Source organism: Hylobates moloch, unplaced genomic scaffold (assembly GCF_009828535.3).
Source record: "Hylobates moloch isolate HMO894 unplaced genomic scaffold, HMol_V3 SCAFFOLD_6, whole genome shotgun sequence".
In the NCBI taxonomy this organism is placed as follows: domain Eukaryota; kingdom Metazoa; phylum Chordata; class Mammalia; order Primates; family Hylobatidae; genus Hylobates; species Hylobates moloch.
In genome coordinates this window covers 85,518,395-85,545,078 of record NW_026652281.1, presented here as the reverse complement: position 1 = coordinate 85,545,078, position 26,684 = coordinate 85,518,395, and the positions used below count along the sequence as shown (strand labels likewise).

General features: G+C 38.8%; 1 protein-coding gene across 1 annotated transcript in view; it reads left to right on the top strand.

The window, feature by feature from the left end:
- Positions 1-26,684, top strand: part of N4BP1 (NEDD4 binding protein 1) — a 70,941-nt gene that overhangs the window by 26,831 nt on the left and 17,426 nt on the right. Inside the window, exon 2 of the mRNA XM_032157294.2 lies at positions 20,455-22,145. Within this exon, the coding sequence (XP_032013185.1) occupies positions 20,455-22,145 (1,691 nt within the window). The remainder of the gene's footprint in view (positions 1-20,454; positions 22,146-26,684) is intronic.

Here is a 26,684-nt window from a genome sequence, read left to right as displayed (position 1 = left end):
TTCCATGCCTGGCTTATTTCACTTAACCTCATGTTTTTGGGTTTATCTATGATGTTGCAAATACCATGATTTCCTTTTTTTTTTTTTTTCTTATGGCTGATAAGCATTCCATTGTTTATATTTACCATATTTTGGTATTTGCAAAAGGGTCCTGGAATCAATCCCCTGCAGACACCAAAGGATGACTATATATAACATTTTCTCTTTTATTATTTTATTTATTTATTTATTTATTTATTTATTTATTTATTGAGACAGGGCCTCACTCTGTCACCCAGGCTGGAGTGCAGTGATGTGGTCATAGTTAACTGCAGCCTGAAATTCCTGGGCTCAAGCAGTTCCCCCACCTCAGCTTCCTGAGTAGATGGGACCACAGGCGAGTTTACCATCATGCCTACCTACTTTTTAAATTGGTTGTAGAGATGAGGTATCCTTATGTTGCTCGGCCTGTTCTCAAACTCCTGAGCTCAAACTCCTGGCCTCCCAAAGTGCTAGGATTACAGGCATGAGCCACTGCACCCAGCCAATAATTTTTTTCATATACAGTAGTCCCCCTTATCCGCTGGGGATACGTTCCAAGACTCCCAGTAGATAACTAAAACCTTGGATGGTACTGAGTCCTATATATACAACGTTTTTTTCTATATGTAGATACCCATGATAAAGATTAAATTATACATTAGGCACAATAAAGGATTAACAACAATTACTAATAATAGAAAAATAATAACAATATACTCTAATAAAAGTTATTTTCTTAAGTGGAGAACTTTCATCTTTGCATTTAAAGGAAGCAATTTATTATAGCTTCTCTTTGGCATGTCCAAATTGCCAACATTACTACTCTTGTATTTTGGGATAATTATTAAGTAAAATAAGGGCTACTTGAAGACGGCCACCTAGATACTGCTACAGTCGATCTGATAACCAAGGCAGCTACTATCTGTTGGGCAGGTAGTATATACAGCATGGATATACCAGACAGAGGAATGATTCCAATACTGGATAGCGGAAGATTTCACCGCACTGCTTAGAAGGCACAATTTAAGATTTTTATGAATTGCTTATTTCTGGAGTTTTCTATTTAATATTTTCATAACATGCTTGACCAAGGGTAAGTGAAACCACACATAAGGGGGGACTCACTACTGTACCTGTTGGCCATTTGTATATCTTCTTTTGATAACTGTGTCTATTCAAATCTTTTGCTCGTTTTTTAATTGGATTGTTGTCTTGCTATTGTTGTTTTGAGTTCCTTTTATATTTTTGGATATTAACCTCTTATGTGTATAGTTTGCAAATATTTTCTCTCATTCTGTAGGTAATCTCTGTTGATTGGCTTCTTGCTTATCCTGAAGCTTTTATTTGATTTGATGTAATTCTGTTAGTCTATTTTTGTTTTTGTAGCCTCTGCTTTTGAGGTTGTATTTTAAAAAATCGTTGTCCAGACCAATGTCATGAAGCTTTTCCTCTATATTTTCATCTAGTAGTTTCATAGTTTGGAGTCTCAACCTTTAAGTCTTTAATCCATCTTTAGTTGATTATTGTATATGATGTGAGATAAGGATCTAATATCATTCTTTTGCATGTGGTTGTATGCTTTTCCCAATGTATTTATTGAAGAGATTGTCCTGGGATATCATTCCATTTATTTGTATCTTCAATTTCTTTTGTCAGTGTTTTCATTTTCCGTGTAAAGATTTTTGAACTTGTTGGTTAAATTTATTCCTAAGTAGTTCACTGTTAGTTTAGAAACACTACTGATTTTTGTGTTGATTTTGTATTCTGCAACTTTATTGAATTTATTAATTCTGGGGTTTGTTTTGGTGGACTGTTAAGGGTTTCCTATATAGTAAGATCATGTCATCTGGGAACAGTTTAACTTTTTTCTTTCTAGTGTGGATGTCTTATATTTCTCTTGCCTAACTGCTCTAAAACTTTGAATACGATGTTGAAAGAGCGGGCTTCTTTGTCGTGTTCCATATCTTACAAGAAGAGCCTTAAATTTTTCCTCATTGAGTATGTTATGAGTTTCTGATTTATCATACGTGGCATTTATTGTGTTGAAGTGTTGGGATTTTGTTTTGTTTTTTTTTTATCATGAAAGTGCATGGGATTTTATCAAATGCTTTTTCGGCATCCATTGAAATGATCATATGGCTTTTGTTTTTCATTCTGTTAATGTATCCTGTTTTTTCATTTGCATTTGTATTCAGCCATCCTTGCATTCCTTGGATGAATCCTACTGGATTATAGCGAATGATCTTTTTAGTGTGTTATTGAATCCTCTTTGCTATTACAGTAGTCGCTTGTCATTTGTGGGTGATTGGTTCCAGGATCTCTCACGGATATGAAAATCTGCAGCTGTTCAAGTCCCTGGTATAAAATGGTGTAGTGTGTGCGTATAATCTATGTATATTTTCCTATATACTTAAATTATCTCGAGATGATTTGACCTCCTTGACCTACTTATAATGCCTTACACAATGTAAATGCGATGTAAATAGTTATATTGTATTCTTTAGGGAATAATGGCAGGAAAAAAGTCTGTACATGTCCAGGACAAATGTAATTTTTTTTCTGAGTATTTTCAATCTGTGGTTGGTTGAATCCATGGATGCAGAAACCACAGATAGAGAAGGCCAACTATATTTTGTTGAGGGTTTTTGTATCTGTGTTCATCAGGGATATTGGGCTGTAGTTTTCTTTTTTTGTTTTATCCTTATCTGGTTTTGGTACCAGGGTAATGCTGGCCTCAAAAATGAATTTGGAAGTATTTCCTCCTCTTCAGTTTTTTGGAAGAGTTTCAGAAGAATTGATATTAGTTCTTCTTTAAATGTTTGGTAGAATTCAGCAGTGAAGCAAGCCATCAGTTCCTGGGATTTTCTTTGATAGGAGACTTCTTATTACTGATTTAGTCTCACTCATCATGCTGAATTGACCCCTTTATTATTTTATAATGACTTTGTTTCTTCTAATAGTTTTTGACTTACAGTTTATTTTATCTGATATAAGTGTAGCTACGCCTGCTTTCTTTTGGTTTTCCATTCACATGAAATACCTTTTTCCATCTCTTCACCTTTGGTCTGTGTGTGACCCTACTGGTGAACTGAGTCTCTTGCAGGCAGCATATACTTGGATCTTTTTTTTTTTTTTTTGGTCACTTTTCTGATCTATTTACATTCAAGGTTGTTATTGGAATACAGTTGCTTGGTTAGGTAGAGATTGGGTAATATCTTACAGAGCAACAACATTGTAACCTTTTGGGTTATTTTTCTAGCAGACTGAGACAGTTGGCATCTCTACTGGACAGAAATCTTCATTTGAATGCATAGCTTCACAGTCTAGACCCTAACCAATAATGAATAATGTGTTAGGCAAAGGTGTATTGCCTAGAGAATTAAATAATCTTTGAGTAGGCCTAAGAGAGTACTCCCTTATATTTGAAAGGCCATTCTTTTCCCTTATTTAGAAGTATTTGATAATTTTATTTAACTTTATTCAAACTGCTAAAATGAAACTCCCTTCCCCCCTTTTTGGCCATTCTTTCCCTCTTAAACAGTGTTAACCACATCATTGATAACTAGGCTGGATGTCAGCCTGTGTTCCTAAACCTCCTAATTCCTGTTCTGACATGTTCTTGTTAGACATTTATTGATTAGTTCAGGGTTTCTCAGCAGTGGCACTGTTGACATTTTGAGCAGATCGTTGTTGTGGGGGCCGTACTGTGCATTGTAGGATATTTGGTAGCTTTTCTGGCCTCTACCCTCTAGTTGCCAGGAGCATCCTCTTGGTTGTGACAACCAGCAATGTCTCTTGGCATTGTCAGATGCCCCCAGGAAGGGCAAAATCTCACCTAGTTGAGAACCATAGTTAAATGACCAAGGCCAGTCCCCACTCTTAATATAATACATTTACAATCTAATAGAGCTGTGATAAATGCTATAGTTTAAATAATAAGATACTGTTATGTATAGAAAGCAGAGATTAATACACTTTGGATTTCTTAGGTACTTTTGCATTAGAGTGGAAGGAAGAAAAGTTTAAACTAGGTTATAGAAATAAGCACATTAAAGTCTAGACTACAGAGACTTTGAATATTGTTCTCAGAATCTTGAACATTAATCCTACACGATGAAGAGCTTTAGAAAGTTTTTGAGCAAGGAAGTGAAATTGGTATGTTTTCAGAACTTTGGTACTGTAACAGAGGAGTGGAGTGTGGTAAGACTGACAGTAGGAAGAAGAGTTTAGAATTAGTTGCCATGTTCACAAGACTCAGCGCCTATGTCACTGAAAGGGAACTTGGGCCAAGGATGGAGTGGAAGAGAGCTGTGAGCTCTGATTCAGAACTATTAAGTTTGAGGCACATGTGGGATAACCAGGTGGAAGTGCTCAGGGAGTAGTCTTGCAGCCTAAAAAAATCTTAATAGTTGCTTCTTCTTTGAGAAAACATCAAATGGCGGATGACGCCAGTGTAGCTAGGGCTGGTGAGGGGGAAGGGGGTGCAGGAGTGTGACCCAGAGCCCCTGGGGGTCCTGGGTTGAGGAACTGAAGAGGCTTCGGCATTGGCATCTGGGGCCAGGGCCCCAGCCAAGAACAAGAAGTATATGCCCATTACCAAGCTGGGCCACCTGGTCAAGACATGAAGATCAAGTCCCTGGAGGAAATCTATCTCTTCTTCCTGCCCATCAAGGAGTCTAAGATCATTGACTTTTAACTGGGGGCCCTCTCAAGGATGAGGTTTTGAAGATTATGCCAGTGCAGAAGCACACCTGCACCAGCCAGCGCATCAGGTTCAAGGCATTTGTTGCCTTCAGGGACTAGAATGGCCACGTCTAGTGTGGGTGTTAAGTGTTCCAAGGAGATGCCATCCGAGGGGCCATCATCCTGGCCAAGCTTTCCATTGTTCCCATGCACAGAGGTTACTGGGGGAACGAGATCGGCAAGCCCCACACCATCCTTTGCAAGGTGACAGGCCACTGCAGCTGTGTGCCGGTGCGCCTCATCCCTGTGCCCAGGGGCACTGGTGTCATCTTGGCCCCAGTACCCAAGAAGCTGCTGCTGATGGCTGGTATTGATTGCTACACCTCAGCCAGGAGCTGCACTGCCACCCTGGGCAACTTTGCCAAGACCACCTTTGATGCCATCTCCAAGACCTACAGCTGCCTGTCCCCTGACCTCTGGAAGAAGACTGTGTTCACCAAGTCTCCCTATGAGGAATTCACTGACCACCTCGTCAAGACCCACACCAGAGTCTCCATGCAAAGGACCCAGGCTGCAGCTGTGGCTGCAACATAGGGGTTTTATACAAGAAAAATAAAGTGAATTATGCGTGTTAAGAAATGTTAGAGGTTAGAGGTGGAGATTTGGAGTTATTACCAGAATAGTAAAATTTAGGATTGCAGCTTGAAGAGTCTGTGAAAGTATAGTTGAGGGAGAGGACCAGGAGAGAATTTTGGGAAATTTAAGGAGCAATAGAGAAAGAAAGCAAAAAAAAAAAAAAAAAAAAAAAAAAACTGGGGGCGCTAGTCAAAGGTAGGAAGTATCTCAGAAGAGTGGAGAGGAAAGAACTTGTCATGGGGAAGTTGATCATGCTACATACAGCCCAAGCAGAATGAATACAAAGGAGGAGACTTTGGGCTTGGCATTAGTCGTCATTGTTGGTATTCAAGAAAGTGGTTTTGGTTTCAATGGGGGCAGATCCAGAAGGCAAGGGACTGCCAGTGAAATGGGGCTCGGGCTACTTTTTTCAAAAAGTGTGAAGCCAGGCCTAGTGGCTTACACCTGTATTCATAGCACTTTGGGAGACTGAGGCAGGAGGATTGCTTGAGGCCAGGAGTTTGAGGCTGCAGTGAGCTGTGATCACACTTCTGCACTCTAACCTGGGCAGCAGAGCAAAACCCTGTCTCTCAAATAAAAGTGTGAAGATGAAAGGACAGAAATGGAGTAGTTCCACTCATCAGCAGTGGATTTGAAGGAAGCTTTCTGTAGGATGTGGGAAATCCAAGCATGTTTGTAGGCAGAGGGGCAGCAGTGGGTAAACAGAGAAGTGATGAAGCCTGAGATAAGGCAGAATGCAAAGACATGACTTTGAAAAAGCAGGAGGGAGAAGGAAGTCATGAAAGGTAGAATTTTTAAATGAAATGGAGGAGAAGTCAAAGGGATTCACACATATTGAATTCTGGGCTCTGATCAAATATACTTTTTATTAAGAATGAGAAGAATGACAACAGACATGAGATTTGAGAACTTGAAGAGGTTCTTTGGATAAGAGTGAAGAAAAACTCAGGAGAGCTGAAAGTTTTTGAAGCTGTCAAATTATGGAGATTTATAGATGTAGTGGGGATAGCATCTAGAGTAGACACAGTATGGCAGCTGATCCTGTCTCTAGGAGTACACTCAGAGTGACCATGCAGGGAAGTCCTTTCCTATGGGGCAGATAAGCACCCTTCTAGGAATGAACTTCATAGACATTTTAGAGATGAGGTTAAAGAAAAAGATGGAACAGACAGCAAATGTTGAAATTATATTGGGGAAAAATGGCTAAGAAAGGCATTATTAATTTGATAGCAATCTTACTAATACAGATGGCTAGAGACCTAAAATAGACCTGTTATAGACTAACAGATTAATGATTAAAAGTTTGTTTTTTTCTGAGGCTTTTGTGGTACTTCTAATTCATGTTTATGCTGTAGGACTCATGTTAATGTCTGAAAGTCATATTCTCCTTTTCTCTTAGAGATAATACAGAACACCTCTTATGAAAGAGTCTCCAAAAAAAAAAAAAAAAAAATAGCATACTAAAGTGTGCATCCAGTGTTGAGAACTACTGGTCTGAACCATTTTAGAAATCCCTCTTTAATATTTTAAGACTTTCCTTGCCTGTGTAGTTTCTCTTTTCCCAGTGACTTGTGGTTGACTTGAACATCTTACATTGTGCCATGGTGGAGTGATGTTCCTCGCAGCTGGCAAGTATGTCATACCTACCCCCATGGTAGCTGGTCTTGGGCTGCTGTGGTTTTTAACCATTGTGTCTGCCTTGAATTTGTTTTTCGCTCTGTTTGTGCATTGTCATTTGCTGTTGTATGCTCTTCAGGTAGCACCCAGTGCTGCTCCTTCTACACTTAGAGTCAGCTGCTTCTGAGAATATGCAGCCTGGGTGAAGCTGGCCGAGCCCCTTTAGTGTATGCCAGTACTAAAAAGTACAAGATGCTGAATAGTGGTGTGAAGAAACATTTCCCCAGGTCAAACCTGCATACTCTTGAGCCCCTGCTTTGGTCGTTTCTGGTTTTAGCTGTGTTTTGAATGGTAGAAGTTGCCGGGAACTCCCCTCTGGATTTGTGAAATGTTATGATAGAGTTGAGTAAAACTGAGTTTATAAAAGGTAGAATAATACAAATTCCATGTGCCATATAAAATAAAGTTAACTTATATATCATGGATATCATGCCCCTCCCCGTTTTTTTTTAAAAGCCTGAGTAAAGTAAAACAGAATAAGAACATTGTAGGATGGGGGAGATATTTTTAACTAACATTAAAAATGTCCAGATACCAAGTACAGCCAATTCAAATGATGGGTATTTGGACTGCATTATCTTTCTTATGCGTGTAAGTAGTGGCCAAACATCTCAAACTTAATAATGCTGTATACTTTATTGTTCACTTCTGAACTCGAATATAATAATCCGTTGTTGCTACTCAGTACTTCAGAAGAATACGTTGTTAATGAAATCTGAATCTTAGGGGATAATTGTTTTGGGGACACCAAAAAAAAATGGGTTTGTGCATGTGAAGCAGTCATAAGCATTTTGCACAGCTCTTTCCCAAAACTATGCAGTTCATCTTGTGATACTAGTTTTAGTTATATGAGGAATACTGTCAGACAGCTCTGTCTGTGGTGAGCCTTTCTCTGCCAGTCTTGCCAGTGCTTCCACACTTCCATCACAGGAGACCCAGGAGCTCTCCTCTGGCCCTCTGTGATGCTTTCAGAGGATCTGACTCTTACTTAACTTTGTAACCCAAACAATATCTGAACATATTCCCCTGAATATCACTTTCTGTGAAAGGATTGTTTTATATGCTATGAGAAATCAGTGGATTTGTTGGTAAATAATACCTAAGATTGAGAATTTTCTAGTACAAAATTTCTGTGAGTTCAAATATATAATATTGACTTAAGTTGATTAAAATGTCGAGAGTTTTGTGATTGTCATTTAAAAAATGACAAAAAATTAAGGTTGTTCACTGGTCTTTTTGCAGTTACTTATCTGTCTCAACATCCAGTTTAATTTTACGTTTTATTTTGGTTGTATAGTATGGAGAACATTTGAAGTCATACAATTAGTTATAGATTTAACATTTTCAAGCAGCTATTCTTGCATAATAATATTCAATTAAACTAATCCAGAAAAGTAACAGAGAGGTAATAGAAAATGTTTGTTTTGTGGATGAATTACTCAATATTTCATAACTGCTGACATTCCTTCTCTCAAATGTCAGATAAGAAACAAGCAAAACTTAAAATTAGGGCCAAAACTATCAGTGACACATCATAGCATGTTATGCATCCACTTGAAAATTTTTTTATTAAAAGTAGAAGGTGGGAAGTGTACCAAAATAATATATACACATGGTTTAAAACAGAAAATCAAGTAGTACTAAAAGATTTATGTGTACAGCAGTTCCTTGCTTCTAACCCTCCCTAACTTCCTAGAGGCAACTATTTTTTACTGTTTTTAGCTGTTTGTTCTGATGGTTACCTAAAGAATTATAAATAATAAGCAGTTGACCCTTGAACAACATGAGTTTGAACTGCACTGGTCTGCTTATATGCAGATTTTTTTCCACCTCTGAAACAGCAAGACCAATCGCCCCTCCTCCTCAACTTATTCAAAGTGAAGGTAAGGATGAAGGCCTTCATGAAGATCCACTTCCACTTAATGAATAGTAAACACATTTTCTCTTCCTTATGAATTTCTTAATAATATTTTCTTTTCTCTAGCTTACTTATTATGAATACAGTATATAATACATTCAACATACAAAATTATATTAATTGACTGTTTCTGTTATTGGTGAGGCCTCTAATCAACAGTAAGCTATTTGTAGTTAATTTTGAGGGAGTCAAAAAATTATACGTGAATTTTCAATTGTGTTGGGGGAGTGTCGGTACCCCTTATCTGTATTGTTCGGGGGTCAACTATACTGCTGGGGTTTTTTTGTTTGTTTTTTATTTTGAGACAAAGTCTCACTCTGTTACCCCAGGCTGGAGTTCAGTTGCATGATCTCAGCTCACTGCAACCTCTGCCTCCCAGGTTCAAGTGATTCTCCTGCCTCAGCCTCCCGAGTAGCTGGGACTACAGGTGTGTGCCACCATGCCCGACTAATTTTTGTATTTTTAGTAGAGATGGGGTTTCACCATGTTGGCCAGGCTGGTCTTGAACTCCTGACCTCAAACAATCCGCCTGCCTTGGCCTCCCAAAGTGCTGGGATTATAGGTGTGAGCCACTGTGCGAGCCACTGTGCCCAGCCTGTACTGCTTTTTTTTTAATCAATTGTAGACATTATTCACTTTCTTTAAGATAAATGAGACAAAAACTATCCCAGTTTTTCCAATATAGTTATGTTTTTTAGTTACCCAGTGCAGAGCCAAGTACTGTACTACATTTGTGGGGTTTTTTTGGTACAACTTTTAATTTTTTCCTGAATTTACTTTCTTCTTTTTTCTTTCTTTCTTTTTTTTTTTTGAGACAGGGTCTTGCTCTGTTGCCCAGGCTAGAGTGCAGTGGCACCATCTCGGGTCACTGCAGCCTCTACCCAGGCTCAGGCAGTCCTCCCACCTCAGCTTCCTGAGTAGCTGCTACTACAGACATGCACCACCATGCTCAGCTAATTTTTTAACTTTTTGTATTGCCCAGGCTGGCCTCAAACTCCTGAGCTCAAGTGATTCTCCCACCTCAGCCTCCCAAAGTGCTAGAATTATAGACGCAAGCCACCACACCCAAGCCTTTCCTGGAATTTGTATCTGCCTTGTTTTCATCGACTTGTGAAATGTGTTTTATATATACCCTTAATACTTTATAAGTATTTATTTATATCTCTATTTAGCATCCTTTTGAGGAGAACACCTCTAAAATCCTCTTCCCTCCTCTAATCCACTGGTTCCTCAGCCTGTCTGCTGCATAGCTATGACGTTTGGACTTCTAGTTGCCACTCTTGGATTGTATAACTAATTATTTCATCTCCCTTATTTTGGTGAATTTCATTGTCAGATATCTGTTTGCTAAGAAAAGAATCCATAGGAGTAATTTTATGGGTCTTTATTCTATATTGTATTTGTAATGTGGATAGGTATAGAATTATAGATTGAAAATCATCTTCCCTTAGAATTTTGGATACATTACTGCCTGCCCGTCCCCCCTCCCCCATCATCCAGAATTGCTTTTGATAATTTGTGACATTCTTATTGTCATTCTTTTGTATGTCCTGTTCCCACCCTGCTCCCAGGATTTTTCTTGTGGGACTTTTGAAAGTAGTCATGCCTAGGTATTTTGTTTTCCCTTTCAAGATGTTTCTGTCCTTTCGTTCCAAGAAAGTTGTCATTGTTCCACCAATTATGCTTGGGTTCTTATGTATTTTATTTATTTATTTGGAGACAGGGTCTCACCCTGTCACCTTGGCTGGAGTGCAGTGGTGCAAACATGGCTCACTGCAGCCTCAACTTTCTGGGCTCAAATGACCCACTCACCTCAGTCTCCCGGGTGGCTGGGACTACAGGCACATGCCGCCATGCCTGGCTAATTTTTGTGTTTTTTATGGAGATGGGGTTTCTCCATGTTGCCCAGGCTGGTCTCAAACTCCTAGCCTCAAGTGATCCACCCACCTGAGCCTCCAAAAGTGATGGAATTAGAGGCTCGTGACCTCACCCAGCTTTCTTGTGTATTCTGGTTCTGGGAAATGATTTTATGTTACTTCTGTATTAATTGCCATTCTCTCTTTTTGAAATGCTAGTTATTTGGATTTGGGATATCCTAGGTGGACCTTTAAGGCCTCTTTTCTTATTTTTCCCATTTCTTTGTTTTCATGGTACTTTTAGAAAGGTTTCCTCCCCTTTGTCTTTCAGTTTTTCTATTGATTCTTATTTTGGCCATCATATTCTTAATTTGCCCACATTTCTATTCTGATTTCTTTCCTTTTCCTCTTCTTTTTCTTCCTTCCTTTCCCTTCTTTTAGCATCCTGATTCCTGTTCTGTGGGTTCAGTATCATCTTATATCTGTTTGAAACCACTTATTAAAATTTTGTGAAGGTTTTCTTTTGTGCCCTGCATTACCTAGTTTCCTGCAGTTCTCCATGTGATCTGCTTAATTGGTTTCCATCTTTTGTATTCAGGCCTTTGTTCCAGTGTGGGTGCTTTTGATGTTTGACACTAAATCTGAAATGGAAGCTCTGTATCTGGGCAGAATCTGTCAATAGGTGGGCTCTATCTTGGGTCAGATACAGCAATAGCCCCTTTTGAGGGAGCATTTGTTTTGAGGGTCTTTCATCTGGAGAATAAATCTCTCCTCTTCAGCTTGGCTAGTTGTTGCTGGTGGCCCACTGAGGAGATATGATCAACTTTTCCTTATCCAAGTGGCTGCACAGTAATCTCAATAGTATTTGACCCATGTGAATTCATCTGTTCACTTACTCATATTGGATGGGCAGCATCACTTACATTAACAGGCAAGAAGTTTCCAGTTCTGGATAAGATAGAGTAAGCTGGCCAGGCACAGTGGCTCACGCCTTTAATACCAGCACTTTCGGAGGCCGAGGCAGAAGGATCCCTTGAAACCAGAAGTTCTAGACCAGCCTGGCCAACATGGTGAAACCCTGTCTCTACTAAAAATACAAAAATTAGCCACGTGAGGTGGCACACACCTGTAATCCCAGCTACTCGGGAGGCCAAGAGAGGAGAATTGCTTGAACCCAGTGCCACTGCACTCCAGGCTGGGTGACAGTCAGACTCTTGTCTCAAAAAAAAAAAAAAAAAAAAAAGTTTAGCAAGATTGCTGAATATTAAATCAATTAAAAAAAAAAAAAAAGAGTAAGCACACTCCACCCTGTCAGTCCTACTGAATACAGCGATAAAACCCGAGCAGAATGCATACAGCAACTATTTGAGGACCCTGAAAAATAAATAATAGCAGGCAGATTTAGAACAAAGACCAGAATTTAAAGTACCACCAGCTGGGCGCAGTGGCTTATGCCTGTAATCCCAGCACTTTGGGAGGCCGAAATGGGTGGATCACCTGAGCTCAGGAGTTCCAGACCACCTTGGGCAATATGGTGAAACACCATCTCTACTAAAATACAAAACATTAGCTGGGTATGGTGGCACATGCCTTTAGTCTCAGCTACTCGGGAGGCTGTGGCATGAGAATTGGCTTGAGTCCCGGAGGCAGAGTTTGCAGTGAGCCAAGATCATGCCACTGCACTCCAGCTTGGGCTACAGAGTGAGACTCCGTCTCAAAAAAGAAAAGAAAAAGTATCACCAAACCAGCAGTGAGTTTACTATTTGTTCCCCTTGTTAATCCTCCAGCATAAACATAACACAGCTCCACCTGGAAGTGGAAATGGGCACCAGGACACACCAGGAAAAGCCTTCTGATTTCAGCCCAAGTGACAGGAAAGGAAACATCTAAAACTTAGAGTGAGCCTCCCCCTTTTTTTCTTCTTTATTCTCATGCAGCCCAGCCCCAAGTAATCATGTAGTGGCAATGGAAGCTTCGATTGCAGGAGCCAAAATTCCAATGTAGGAGAACCTTTCTCTCTCATTGGAGTTGTGGGCTCCATTGATTTTTCTCTCTGTGTCCTGGCTGGATCCAAGCACATTTGCAGCGGTACAAGGCAATGGGTTAATCAAAAGCCCCATCTTTCTGGGTGGAGGACCAAAGGGAGAGCCCCAGGAAACCAGAAAGCACCAGGTAGATGGCAGAGAGGGAGGAGTTCAGGAAAGTGAGCCATGAAGTTGTTCATGATCCCCTTGGCTCATCCCCAAGGTACACGTGCATGGATCTGTTCCTGATCAGCATAAGAAAGGCTTTTGAGAATGGAATTAACAAAAAGACCACCATCCAAGTCCCAGAATGGCTACACAGTGGCATACATGTGGGATAGATATATAGCATTGCAGGCCAGGCATGGCGGCTCATGCCTATAATCCCAGCACTTTGGGAGGCCAAGGCAGGTGGATTGTTTGAGCCCAGCAGTGAGTTCAAGGCCAGCCTAGGCAACCTGGAGAAACCCTCTCTCTACAAAAAATACAAAAATTAGCCAGGCGTGGTGGCATGTGCCTGTGTTTTCAGCTACTTGGGAGGCTGAGGAGGGTGGATCACTTGAACCCAGTAGGTTGAGGCTGCAGTGAGCTATGATGGCACCACTGCACTCCAGCCTAGGTGACAGAGCAAGACGTGATGGAGCGAGACCCTGTCTCAAAAATAAAAATTAAAAAATAGCATTGCAGGGCTTTGAAAACTGAACTGATACTGGAACCACAGCTCAGAAGACAGGTTACAGCTTGCAGCCTGAATCTAATTACGTCAACTATCTGCTAAAACAAAAGTTTCAGTATTTGTAAGATTTAAACAAGATTGAAGGTTTCAAAACATAATTTTGCATTGTTCAAAATGGATATAATTCAAAATTGGCATATAAAGGGGTAGGAAAATCTCAACTCTTATAGGAAAAGACAGCAGTGCTGAGATGACACGGATGTTGCAATTATTTGACAAAAGACTAAAATATTCAACCGGCAACTGAAAACACTCCACAGGCAATCCCAAATTCTCTTAAAACCATTAGAAAAAGTAAGTTTCAGCAAAGAAATAGAAGATAGAGGAACCAAATGGCAAAAGCATGTGATGCTGAAAAAGTATTTGAAGAAATAGTTGCTGAAGACATTTCAAGTTTGGCAAAAGATATAAACATGATGATTCAAGAAGCTCACGGAACACAATCAGGATAAACCCAGAGATTACCACACCCAGACACATCGAAAGCACATTGCTGAAAACTGAGGACGTAAAAATTGTGAAAGCATCCAGAGAAAAGCATACCACATGTGGGGGAACAATTCAAATCACTGTGACTTATCAGAAACTGCAAAGGACAGAAGATAGTGGCACAATATTTTTTAAGTGATGAAAGACAAGAAATGTTAACCCATTTTCTTCTATTCTCAGTTTGCTGGGGAAAAAAAAAAAAATGTTAACCCAGAATTCTCTGTCCAGTGAAATTATCCTTCAAGAATGAAAGTGAAATAAAGCATTCTCAGTTGAAGAAAAACTAAAGAGAAATTATTGCCCACAGTCTACACTGAATAGTCTATTCCTTAGGTATTCTCCTAAGGAAAGTTCTTCAGATATAAATGGTAAATATCTGGGCAAATGTAATAGGTTACTTTCTCCTCTTGATTTCTTTAAAATGAGTTTCATACATTGAAAGAAAAATTATAATGTTGTCTGTTGGGGTTTCAAATGCATGTAAATATAATGTATGAGATCACTGTAACCTAACATTGGGAGAGAAGAAAGGAACCAGGAATAAAGAAACTAGTATGCTGGTGTCCTAAAATTTTTCCCAATGGGATTTGAATTTATGGAGGTGACAGCACAGGTCAGTGCCAGTGAAAGAATTTACTACTTACATTTGCTAAGACAAGGGGACATGCCATGCCATGCAGGACCACAGGGAAAGCATCAGGGTTTGGTCAGGAGGCAGAAGCAGGCCTTAGAAGAAATTCTAAGCCAGAGACTTTATTGGGGCTTCTGTGGGAAAGGGAAGGCAGGGCAAGGTAAACAGTTTAGGATTAGATAGTTTGAATAATTCTCACAGGCTCTATAGGGACTGTCTCTGGTTGTCTGGTACCTGGCCTTAGGTTGATTTAGTGCAGGGGAAATATTGACTTGGTATGTGAGAGTTAAAGAGATGAGAGGGAGCATAGCATTGGGTCAGGCAGTCTGCACCTAAAAGGCATTCTCCAGACAAGCTGGGGACCACCCCTAGGAATTAGCTGGTTCTGGAAGGGGCAGCCTCTCTCATGGTCTGAAAGGTCCCCCTACATGTCAAAACATCATATGATATAGAAAATAAGAAACATGATTAATATAAGTGGTATAGTTTTATGAAATGCTAGAATATTGATGATAAGTAGGCTGTGAAAAGAATATTGTAATCAGTGGCACTTAAAAACTATATGAAGAGATATAGATAAAAATGCAGTAGGGGCCAAGCATGGTGGCTCTCACCTGTAATCCCAGCACTTTGGGAGGCTGAGGTGGGTAGATCAGTTAAGCCCGGAAGTTCGAGACCAGCCTGGCAAACATAGCAAAACCCCGTCTCTACTAAAAATACAAAAAATTAACCAGGCGTGGTGGTGTGCACCCATAATCCCAGCTACTCAGGAGGCTGAGGTACAAGAATCGCTTGAACCTGGGAGATGGAGGTTGCAGTGAGCCAAGATCCGCGTGCCACTGCACTCAAGCCTGGGCGACAGAGCAAGACTCTGTCTCACAAAGAAAAAAAAATTCAGTAGGTAAATTATTATACTAAGTGTTTGTATAATGCAAAAGAAGCCAAGATAGAACAGGAATCAAATATAGGAAGCAAGCAGAAAACAAGTAAAATGGTAGACAGATTTGCCAATAATTACATTAAATGTAAATCAACACTCCAATTAAAAGACAGGCACTGTCAGAGTGGATTAAAAACACATAATCAAATTATCTGGTGTCTTCAAGAAACTGAATTCAAATATTACAGGTAAGTAAAATGTAAAAGGAGGAGGAAAGACATGTGCCATGCAAACATTATTTAAAAGAAAGCTGGAGTGTCAATATTACTATCAGTAGCCTTCAGGGCAAAGAAAGTTACCAGAGATTGAGAGAGACACTACATAATGGCAAGAGGGTCAATTCAAGAAGACATTATGTAACAGTGCTAAATCTTTATATTCCTATCAGTAGAGCTGCAAAATATGTGAACCAAAAACTGGCAGAACTGAAAGGAGAACTTGATAAATCCACAGTTGTAGTTGGAGACTTCAACACCCTTCTCTCAACAGTTGATGGAACCATTAAACAGAAAATAAATGAGGATCTAGAGGAACTCAGCACCACCATCAACCAGCCAGGTTCTAATACACATCCATAAAACATCCCACTCAAAAACAGCAGAGTACACATTTTTTATGAGCACCCATAGAACTATCAAGATAGACCTTATCCTGGGCTACAAAACAGTGCTCAATAAATTTAAAATAATTGAAATCATAGTGTTTTGACCACAAAGAGATCCAACTAAAAATCACCAACAGAAGGATAGCAGGAAATCTTCAAAAACTTAAAAACTAAATAACACTTCTAAATTTACGAATCAAAGGGAAATTTTGAAAAATATATTGAACTAAATGAAAGTGCAGCATATCAAAGTTTCAGGATGCCACTGAAACGGTACTGAAAGGGAAACTTCTGCCACTTAAATGCTTACATTAGAAAAGAAGAGGCTGGGCCCAGTGGCTCACGCCTGAAATCCCAACACTTTGGGAGGCCAAGGTGGGAGGATTGCTGGAGCCCAAGAGTTTGAGACTAACCTTGACAACACAGCAAGACCTTGCCTCTATAATAATAATAAAAGAAAGAAAAGAAAAGTCTTGATAATTTAAGGTTCAAGGAACTAGAAAAAGAAGAGCAGAATAAGCCCAAAGCAAGCAGAAGGAAAATATAATAAAGAGCAGAAATTAGTGAAGTTGAAAACACTGACAATAGAGAAAATCAGTGAAATGAAGGCTTGTTCTTTGAAAAGATCAATAAAATCGACAAGTCTCTTAGTAACACTAACAGAGATGAGAGAAGCTGCAAACTACTAATATCAGGAATGAAACCAGAGTGTCTTTGCAGACATGAAAAAGATAAGAAAACTACAAACAACTCTACATACATAAATTTGGCAACTTAGTTGAAATGGACCAATTCCTCAAAAGGCACAAACTACCATGGCTCACTTCATATGAAATAGCTATAAAGCTATTGAAAATTATCTATTAAGAAAATTGAATTGATAATTTTTGAACTCCTATAAAAGAAATCTCCAGGCCCAGATTGTTTCACTGGAGAATTCTACAAAATGTCTAAAAAAGAATGAACATCAATTCTACACAGTCTCTTCCAAGATCTGCAAGAGGAGAGAACACTTTCTAACTCATGTACAGCCTGTATTACCCTGATGGTAAACGCAGACAAACACAGTACCAAAAAGGAAAACTGTAGACCAGAGTCCATATAGATTCTTAACAAAATATTTGCAAATATAATTCAGCAATATGTGAAAGAATTATACACCATAATCATGTAGGGGTTATTCCAGGGATGCAAGGCTGGTTCTGTATTCAGAAGTCAGTGTAACCAACCACATTAACAGGCTTAGGAAGAAAAATAATCACAGGATTATATCAATTGATGCAGTAAAGCATTTGACAAATTTCAACACCCATCCATATTCATGATCCTAGAGAATAGGTAACTTCCTCAATGTGATAAAGAATGTCGGCAAAAACTTTCCCTGTTACATCATTCTTAATGGTGAGAAAGACTGAGTGCTTTTCCCTGTAGATCATTAACAAGGCAAGCATACCCACTCTCACCACTGCTCCCCAACATAGTGCTGTACTGTCTAGCCACTGCAGTAAGGCAAGAAAATAAACGGCATATAAATCAGAAAAGAAGAAATATTTGTAGATGACATAATTGTCTGTGTAGGAATTCCCCAGGAAACTACACATACACACAGATGCTTGAACTTTTAATAGGAATAAGTGAGTTCAGGAAGGTTTCAAGATACATGATTAACATACAGAAATCAATTATATTTGTATATACTAACAATGGACACATAGAAACCAAAATTTAAAGTACAACACTGTACAATCACTCAGAAAAATAAAATTCTTAAAACATGAAATCTAGCAAAACATGCACAGGATTTGTATTCTCAAAACTCAAAAGGCTAATGAAAGAAAGCAAGTGAGATCTAAATAAATGGAGAGAAATACCAGGTTCATGGATCAGGAGACTCGGCAGGTGTCAGTTATGCTCAGATTCATGTCACTTAATTGTCAGCACAATTGCTGATAAAATTCCTGCAAGATATTTTGTAGACACAGACAAAATTATTCTAAAATGTGTATGGGAAGACAAAGGAACTGGAATAATTAAAGCAATTTAAAAAATTATAAAGAGGGAGCAAATCATTACCCAATTTTAAGAAATTATACAGTTACAGTAATCAAAACGGTGTGGTCTTGATGAAGGAATAGATACACAGATTGGAACAGAATAGGGAACTCACAAGTAGCTCCCCACAAGTATGGCAAAGTGATTTTTTGACAAAAGTGCAATTCAGTGGTGAAAGAATAGCCTTTTCAAGAAATGGTGCTAGAGCAATATTATACCTATAGGCAAAAACGTGAAGCTCAAGCTAACCCTCACACCTTCTTTTAAAATGTACTAAAAATGGATCATAGGTTTAAATGTAAAACTTAGAAGATAACATTGGAGAGGTCTTCAGTACCCCAGACTTGGTGAAGAATAAAATCTATAAACTGAACTTCCTTAAAATTAAAAACTTGCTGTCACAAAACACCCTGTTAAGAGGATGGGAAGACAAACTACAGACCAGGAGAAATATCTACAAGCCACATATTTGACAAAAGACTCTTAGAATATATAAAGAGCTCTCAAAACTCAACAGTAAAGAACAATCCAATTAGAAAATAGACAGAAGGATACTAGAGACTAGAAAGCATAGGGAGAGATTTGTTAATAGATACAAAATTACACCTCCCTGGGGAGAATAAATTCTGGTGTTCCGTATCACTGTAGAATGACTATAGTTAACAATAATATATAATTTCAAATAGCTAGAAGGAGGATATAGAGTGCTCCCAACACAGAGAAATGCTAAATGTTTGAAATGGATATGCTAATTACCCTGTTCTGATCACTATACATTATATGTATTGAGACTTCCGTGTGTAACTCATGAATATATACAATCAGCCGGGCACAGTAGCTCACGCCAGCATTCACTTGTTCTATTAGATCTGCATTTAATTTAACAGTCTGGTTTTCTTTAGAAAACAGACAAAAAATCATAGGATAGAGACTGTTTCAGTCAGTAGCAACTAATTGTAATCCCAGCAATTTGGGAGGCGGAGGCAGGGGGATCACCTGAGGTCAGGAGTTCAAGACCAGCTTGGCCAACATGGTGAAACCCCATCTCTACTAAAAATACAAAATTAGCCAGGTGTGGTGGCACATGCCTGTAATCCCAGCTACTTGGGAGGCTGAGGCAGGAGAGTTGCTTGAACCTGGGAGATCGTGCCATTCCACTCCAGCCTGGGCGACTAGAACAAAACTCCATCTCAAAAAAAAAAAAAAAAAATATATATATATATATATATATATACAATCATTATTTGTCAATTAAAAATTTTAAAAAACTGTTTTTAGCGATAGGGTCCCGCTCTTTTGCCCAGGCTGGAATGCAGTGACATGATCTCAGCTTACTGCAGCCTCAGTCTCCTGGGCTGAAGCAATCCTCCCATCTCAGCCTCCCAAGTAGCTGGAACTACAGGCACACACCACCATTCCCAGCTTATTTTTTGTAGAAATGGGGTTTCACCATGTTGCCCAGGCTAAATTTAAAGAAAACTTCTTTTTTTAATTTTTTGTTTCAATACCAACATCTGAGAACAGCAATACTGTCCAGCATTCACTTGTTCTGTTAGATCTGCATTTAATTTAACAGTCTGGTTTTCTAAAGAAAACCGACAAAAAAATCATACAGGATATAGATTGTTTCAACCAGCTGGAAAAAAAATCTTTTGTTAATGTTATTCTTGCTTCTTAATAAACTTGCTTTTGCTTTGAAAAAAAAAATTAATGTTATTCTTTATACCTTCAAGAAATCTGGAAACCAAGGGTAATAGTAGCAAAAGTCAAGATTTGTTCTGTAGTCAATCACTTGATTTGATTATCTTATCTCTTGATTATGTCATGGAAGTAATAAATTACTGGTAGCAAGCAAAGATGTCTTTTCATTAGAAATGTAAATAAATCCAGCCTTGGGATTATTCACTGTGTAGCTCAGCAAATCCCTAAGATCACATTGCATAAAATGTTACAAAATACCCACCTTTTAGATTTGGATGCAGATTTTTCAGTTCCTCTAAAGATGATTTAAGCAAGTTATATCTGTTATTTTCAATGTTTTATTTAAAACATGACATTTTGTTCAAAATTACAGACATGCTTGTGATTTTTATAAAATCGGCCTGGCATTTGTAGTTACATGGTAATTTATTATGTGCTGTAAGGAACTTTTGTAAATTGACCTAATTTCTTATTTTCTCTTTACAGGAATATATTAAAGGAATCTGTGAACCTGAACTAGAAGAAAGAGAATGTTACCCCAAGGACATGCACTGCATTTTTGTTGGGGCAGAGAGCCTGTTTCTGAAAAGCTTGATTCAGGATACTTGTGCTGACCTCTGCATTCTGGACATTGGCCTTCTTGGCATCAGAGGAAGTGCTGAGGCCGTGGTCATGGCTAGGAGTCACATTCAACAATTTGTAAAGCTCTTTGAAAATAAAGAGAACCTACCCAGTAGTCAGAAAGAATCAGAGGTGAAAAGGGAATTCAAACAATTTGTTGAAGCCCATGCAGACAATTACACAATGGATTTGTTGATTTTGCCCACTTCCTTGAAAAAAGAACTTTTGACACTCACACAAGGTGAGGAGAATCTCTTTGAAACAGGAAATGATGATGTTACTGAAATTAGAGATTCTCAACAAACAGAGTTTACACAGAATGCTGCCACAGGGCTGAATATTTCCAGAGATGAAACTGTTTTGCAGGAAGAGGCAAGAAATAAAGCTGGGACTCCTGTTTCTGAGCTTACAAAACAAATGGACACAGTCCTTTCTAGCTCACCAGATGTGCTTTTTGATCCAATAAATGGTCTAACCCCAGATGAAGAGGCACTTTCCAATGAGAGAATTTGTCAGAAAAGGAGATTTTCTGATTCTGAAGAAAGGCATACAAAGAAGCAGTTTTCTTTGGAAAATGTTCAGGAGGGGGAGATTTTACATGATGCTAAGACATTGGCTGGAAATGTCATAGCTGACCTATCTGATTCTTCTACTGATTCTGAAAATTTAAGTCCAGATATAAAAGAAACTACTGAGGAAATGGAATACAACATCCTCGTGAACTTTTTTAAAACCATGGGCTACTCCCAAGAAATTGTTGAAAAGGTCATTAAGGTGTATGGACCATCTACTGAACCATTATTGCTCTTAGAGGAAATTGAAAAAGAAAATAAAAGATTCCAAGAAGACAGAGAATTTTCAGCTGGTACAATGTATCCAGAGACCAACAAAACCAAAAATAAAGGTGTTTATAGCAGCACAAATGAGCTTACAACTGATTCCACTCCAAAGAAAACACAGGCTCACACACAGCAAAATATGGTAGAAAAATTTTCCCAGTTACCATTCAAAGTGGAAGCTAAACCATGTACCTCAAATTGCAGAATTAATACTTTCAGAACAGTGCCAATAGAACAGAAACATGAAGTCTGGGGTTCAAACCAGAACTACATTTGTAACACAGACCCTGAAACTGATGGCCTTTCACCTTCTGTTGCCTCTCCAAGTCCCAAAGAAGTCAATTTTGTTTCAAGGGGAGCTTCAAGTCACCAGCCCAGAGTTCCACTTTTTCCTGAAAATGGTTTACACCAGCAGCCAGAACCCTTGCTTCCAAATAATATGAAATCTGCCTGTGAAAAACGTTTAGGATGTTGTAGTTCTCCTCATTCTAAGCCAAATTGCTCAACCCTTTCTCCATCAACGCCACTGCCCCAGCTGTTACCTTCAGTTACTGATGCAAGGTCGGCAGGACCTTCTGATCATATTGATTCCTCAGTTACTGGGGTTCAAAGGTTTCGAGATACTCTGAAAGTACCCTACAAGCTGGAATTAAAAAATGAACCAGGGAGAATGGATTTGAAACACATTGTTATAGATGGGAGCAATGTTGCAATTACGTAAGTCCATTCTCTGCAGATTATTTTATTTTAAATAGGGCTCTAAATGGTGTCTCAGAATCACATGTATATAAGAACTATACATACATGTTATATATAGTTGATCTGTAGCCTTAGGGTCGGTTGGTGGAGGGGAATGGGAACCAACTGGTTGGAAAGGTTTTGTCAGTCCATCTTCTGGATTCATGAACTTTACTTCACTCTGCTGAACTTAATTTCTAAGGGCAAGAGAGGATAGAAAATTATCTCTTCACATTGCATTGCTCAGTGATATGTAGTATAGTGACTTTTAAGTCATTAAATTCTTAATACTGTGAGTACCATTATGTTCTAATCTAAATAAGAGAACACAGCTTAAAGCAAAAGGATTTTTTTATCTTATTATGCTGGAGTATGCCTGATCTCTAGCCAAGAGTGTGCAGTGCTAATAGGTGTGATGGACTTCTGTGGATAGAGCAATGGCAATTTCCTTTCAAAAGTAGTCAGTTTGAGCTTCATTGTGGGCTTCTGCTCTTACTAAAAGTTTATAATATTTGTTTTTAGTGAAAGACATCATTTAATGAACCTGTTGTTTCTAGTTAGCCTGTCTTGGAACTCCTCTTAGTTGAAAATCCTCTGATTTGAAACCTGTACGCTTGGGTTTCTTTTCTAAGGGGCAGTTTAAGATTGTGGCTAAGGAGAGTGTGAGGGTCAAGAGCCTCCCCGCACTGTGGACCAGCTGTTTGATTTGGGGCAGGTCATTTAACTGTTCGGAGTTTCAGCTGCTGCAATCTGTTGCCTTCTGACCTGTCCTTGAGGACATCTTTACCATATCATTTCAACAACTATGTAAAGTCTGCCTTCAGTTTTCAAAACCAGTCACCCCATTGTTAAAAGACAAACTTAGGGCAAATTACATTTAGCAGAGTTGATCTGCACGAACAATGACTTATGAATCTGGCAGCACCCTAAACCAGGAGAGGTTCAGAGAGCTTCACCCAGTAATGAGGGCTGGCAGTATTTATAGGCAGAAAAGGGAAGTGCCCTGCAGAAACAGCTTGATTGCCTACAGGTTGGCATTTGCCTTATCCAGGCATCCTGTGATGAGGCATTTGCCTTATGTAGAAGTGGTCTGAACAATTGGCAGCCTGTGATTGGCTGAGACTCAGCCATATTTTTTTACAAAAATACTCTTAGGTTGCCATTTGTTCACATACTAAGGTTGCAGGTCACTATGTATGGAGGCACTTTTAGGCCAAATTTAATTTAACACCATTGATTTTTGAAGAAATATTCAAGGTCTGGCATTTTAAGTAGCCACAATTCAAGAAACAGGACACCTGGACATGGAATGAGGGAGAAGTTGCCAAATCTTAAAAATACTTTTCTGAATTGCTGAATGTTTGTGTAACTTCTTTCTTAGGAGTTCTGAGAGATCAGTAAATGCCCTGAGTTTTTAAAAATACCTATTAGGATTGAAAAATAAATGTTATTTTTGAAATATATGTTTATAGTATATTTGTAATTTTTTGTTTTGTAAATTTTTTATTAGGATTTTCAAATACACGAGATAAGATAATGAATTCCCATGGGTTCATCACCCACCTTCAACAATTACCAGCTCATGATCAGTCTCGTTCCATCCTAGCCCTTACTTCTTCCTTCACCCCTATTATTTTAAAGGAAATCTCAGATATATGTTCATAAATATTTTAATATGTATTTTTTAAAATATAAGGATTCTTCTGCTTTTTATTATTTGAATGAATTATCGATGCTGTGTTTTGCTGTCAAAAAGAAAATGTCATCATTTCAGATGTTAAAGTTTGAAGACAGGCAGCAAAAATATGCAATATACTTATCTTCATTTCCAAATAATACTGTTTATTGTCATTTCACTTTGGTTTTTTTGGCAGCCCTGTTAGGGGAAACCCAGCAAATGACCCGCAGCTGCATAGCGATATCTAAGCAAAAATGTCACTTCAGTCACCCACACCCCAAGCCTGGAACAAGTTCTTCATTGTTACGATTTCTTGAGCCAACCGGTGACACAAAATTTAGGTCAACAATTGTGAGCAATTCTCATCCTCTTTCACTTTTCTATATGTGGAAGGATTTTCCAAATAGGAAATGCAAGTTAACATAGAATGAGCAGTGATCCTGATGCTTTTTAAAAACCTTTTGGGGTAGTTAACAGGCATATTTCTCAGCAGAGTCACTGTTGGAATTTAGAGTGGTGCTGCCTATCCGTGACAGGATGTTTTGCAAATCTAGTCCCTCCCACTTTGCTTATAATATCCTTCCCCAGTCGTTGTGACACCCCAAACACACTCCCACATATTTCCTAATGCCCTGAGTACAGTATCATCTCTTTTGAAAACCACCAATTATTACACTAAGGGAAAGCTGCAAGCTTTCTTTTTTATTTCTTTTTTTTTTTTTTTGGAAAACTGTTTGGGGAGGATTTACAGTTTCTTTGGATTCACAGATGTCTCTGTTTAAAGGTAATACTTTTACAAGAGAATGTGTTACTTTAAGAAGACAGACTTGTACTTAATTTGATGTAAATTGATTTGAAAATATCAGTAATTAAGATTTACCCATATTCTAGGAAGAAACTGCGTAATGGGCATAGAGTTTTATTTTGGAGTGACAAACATTTTGGAACTAGATGTAAGTGGTGGTTGCACAGCATTGCGAACGTAGTAAATGCTATTGAATTGATTATTTTAGTCGTGTGAATTTTACCTCAATTTTTTTTGGAAGTTGGGAAAAAAATCAGCCCTTACTTTAAGTCAATTGCTTCAATGTTAAGTGTGAATTAACTTTGACTAGATTCCATGAAGAAACTGATTTGTGTTTCTTCTATTCAATGAACTACCTCTAATACCCATAGTCCCTGACACATAGTAGGAGCTCAGTAAAAACTTGTTGATGAATTAAAGGCAAATTAGAATTTTTCTTTTTTTAAGAGGTAAAGTCTCACTATTTTGCCCAGGCTGGACTCAAACTCTTGGGCTCAGGCAATCTTTCCTAGTAGCTGAGGCTATAGGCACACCTTACTATGCCCAGTTTAGGATTTTTTCAGTGGCTTTTTACTACCCATTTGTAACTTCATGGTTACTATTCCGGTGGCCAGTTTAGATTTTTAACTGAGGCCATATATTTAATGCAACAAATATTTGAGATTTTAAAGCCGAATCACCCATTATTATGTGTCAGGCACTGTATTTTTAAAAATGCAACCTTCACACCAATTGTGAGGCAAAAGTTATAATTTATACAACATGAAGTGACTTAAAAATGTTTTCCAGGGTTACATAGATAGAGATTTGGGCCCATAATGTCTTTCCCCAGAGCTGCCGTATACCCTCTCCTCCAGCAGAAGTTAAGGTTGGAATTTTCAGGCCAAGGCATCACTGGATACTTAAGTCTTGGGTTGCATAGCACTGCTGACTAAAGCTCACTGATTTGACCCAAGTAGTTGGGGAAGTACTTATTTGAGTCCTTAAGCAATAGGATCTGTTGGTGTGAGCCCCACCCTAAAGCAGCTTAGGCCCACCCTTTGATGTATTTTTGTAAAGCCTTTGTTCATTTGCCTATCAAGAATGAGGTCTGCAGCCCATACCACCGTGAAAACCTCCACAGTACCCTGTTCAATGCTGCCAATTTTGTATATCTTGTTCTTGCCCTCTTGTCACCATGAATGAGTCAAATGATGAGTAAGTGGAAATTGTGGTGTATGGCTAGACAGCACAGTAGTGGCCAAGAAACATTTGGGCTCTGTCAGCCTGAAACTTCAGCATGTGAGCCCCTGACATATGGGGTGATAGTTTTCCATGTAGATGGGGTTTGCCCCTTCCCTTGCCAGAATTTAAGTATTTTAACCATTTTTTTTCATACTAGTCTTTTCCATATTAGGGTTCCATAAAAAGAAATCGCTTTTTCCTGGGTAACTCAGAAAGGACTTTCCACTGTCCCCACACTGCCCTGTCTGGTGCTATGGCTGCCATGAGTTGTTATCAGCTGTGTGTCACCCATCTCTCCTCCACTTTGGACACTTTCTTTTAGTTGCCAGCATTCTATAATATGGCAAACAACCAGATGATATAACCTTTAACCAATTATATGGAAGCAGGCATTTAAATCTCTTGAGGGCCTGCACACCTGGCCTCCCAGACTTGATAACTGTTCATTCTGCATTTGGAGCTGGGAGCCCCAGAGCTTTGGCCTTCCCGTAAGTAGCAAGGTGTTATTATATATATACTTTGTCTCTGGGTCGAAATAGGCCTTTGGTCTGGGTTTACCTGTCAACATGCTACTCTGGTTTGATTGCAGAGAGGCTAGGAGACAGTGATGAGTAAGCACATGTCTGCCTGCTCAGGGTATAGGACTTGAAGTAGGAAGAAGGGTCCTTAATCGACCCTCTGTATTATTTTGAGGACAATAATTTGGCTTCACTTAATTTTTTGTTGTAGTTTTATTTTTTGGGTAAATCTGTATGTTCTCCACCAGAATTTTGAACCTCTATTTTAATTCCATTCCTGAGATTTTTTTAGA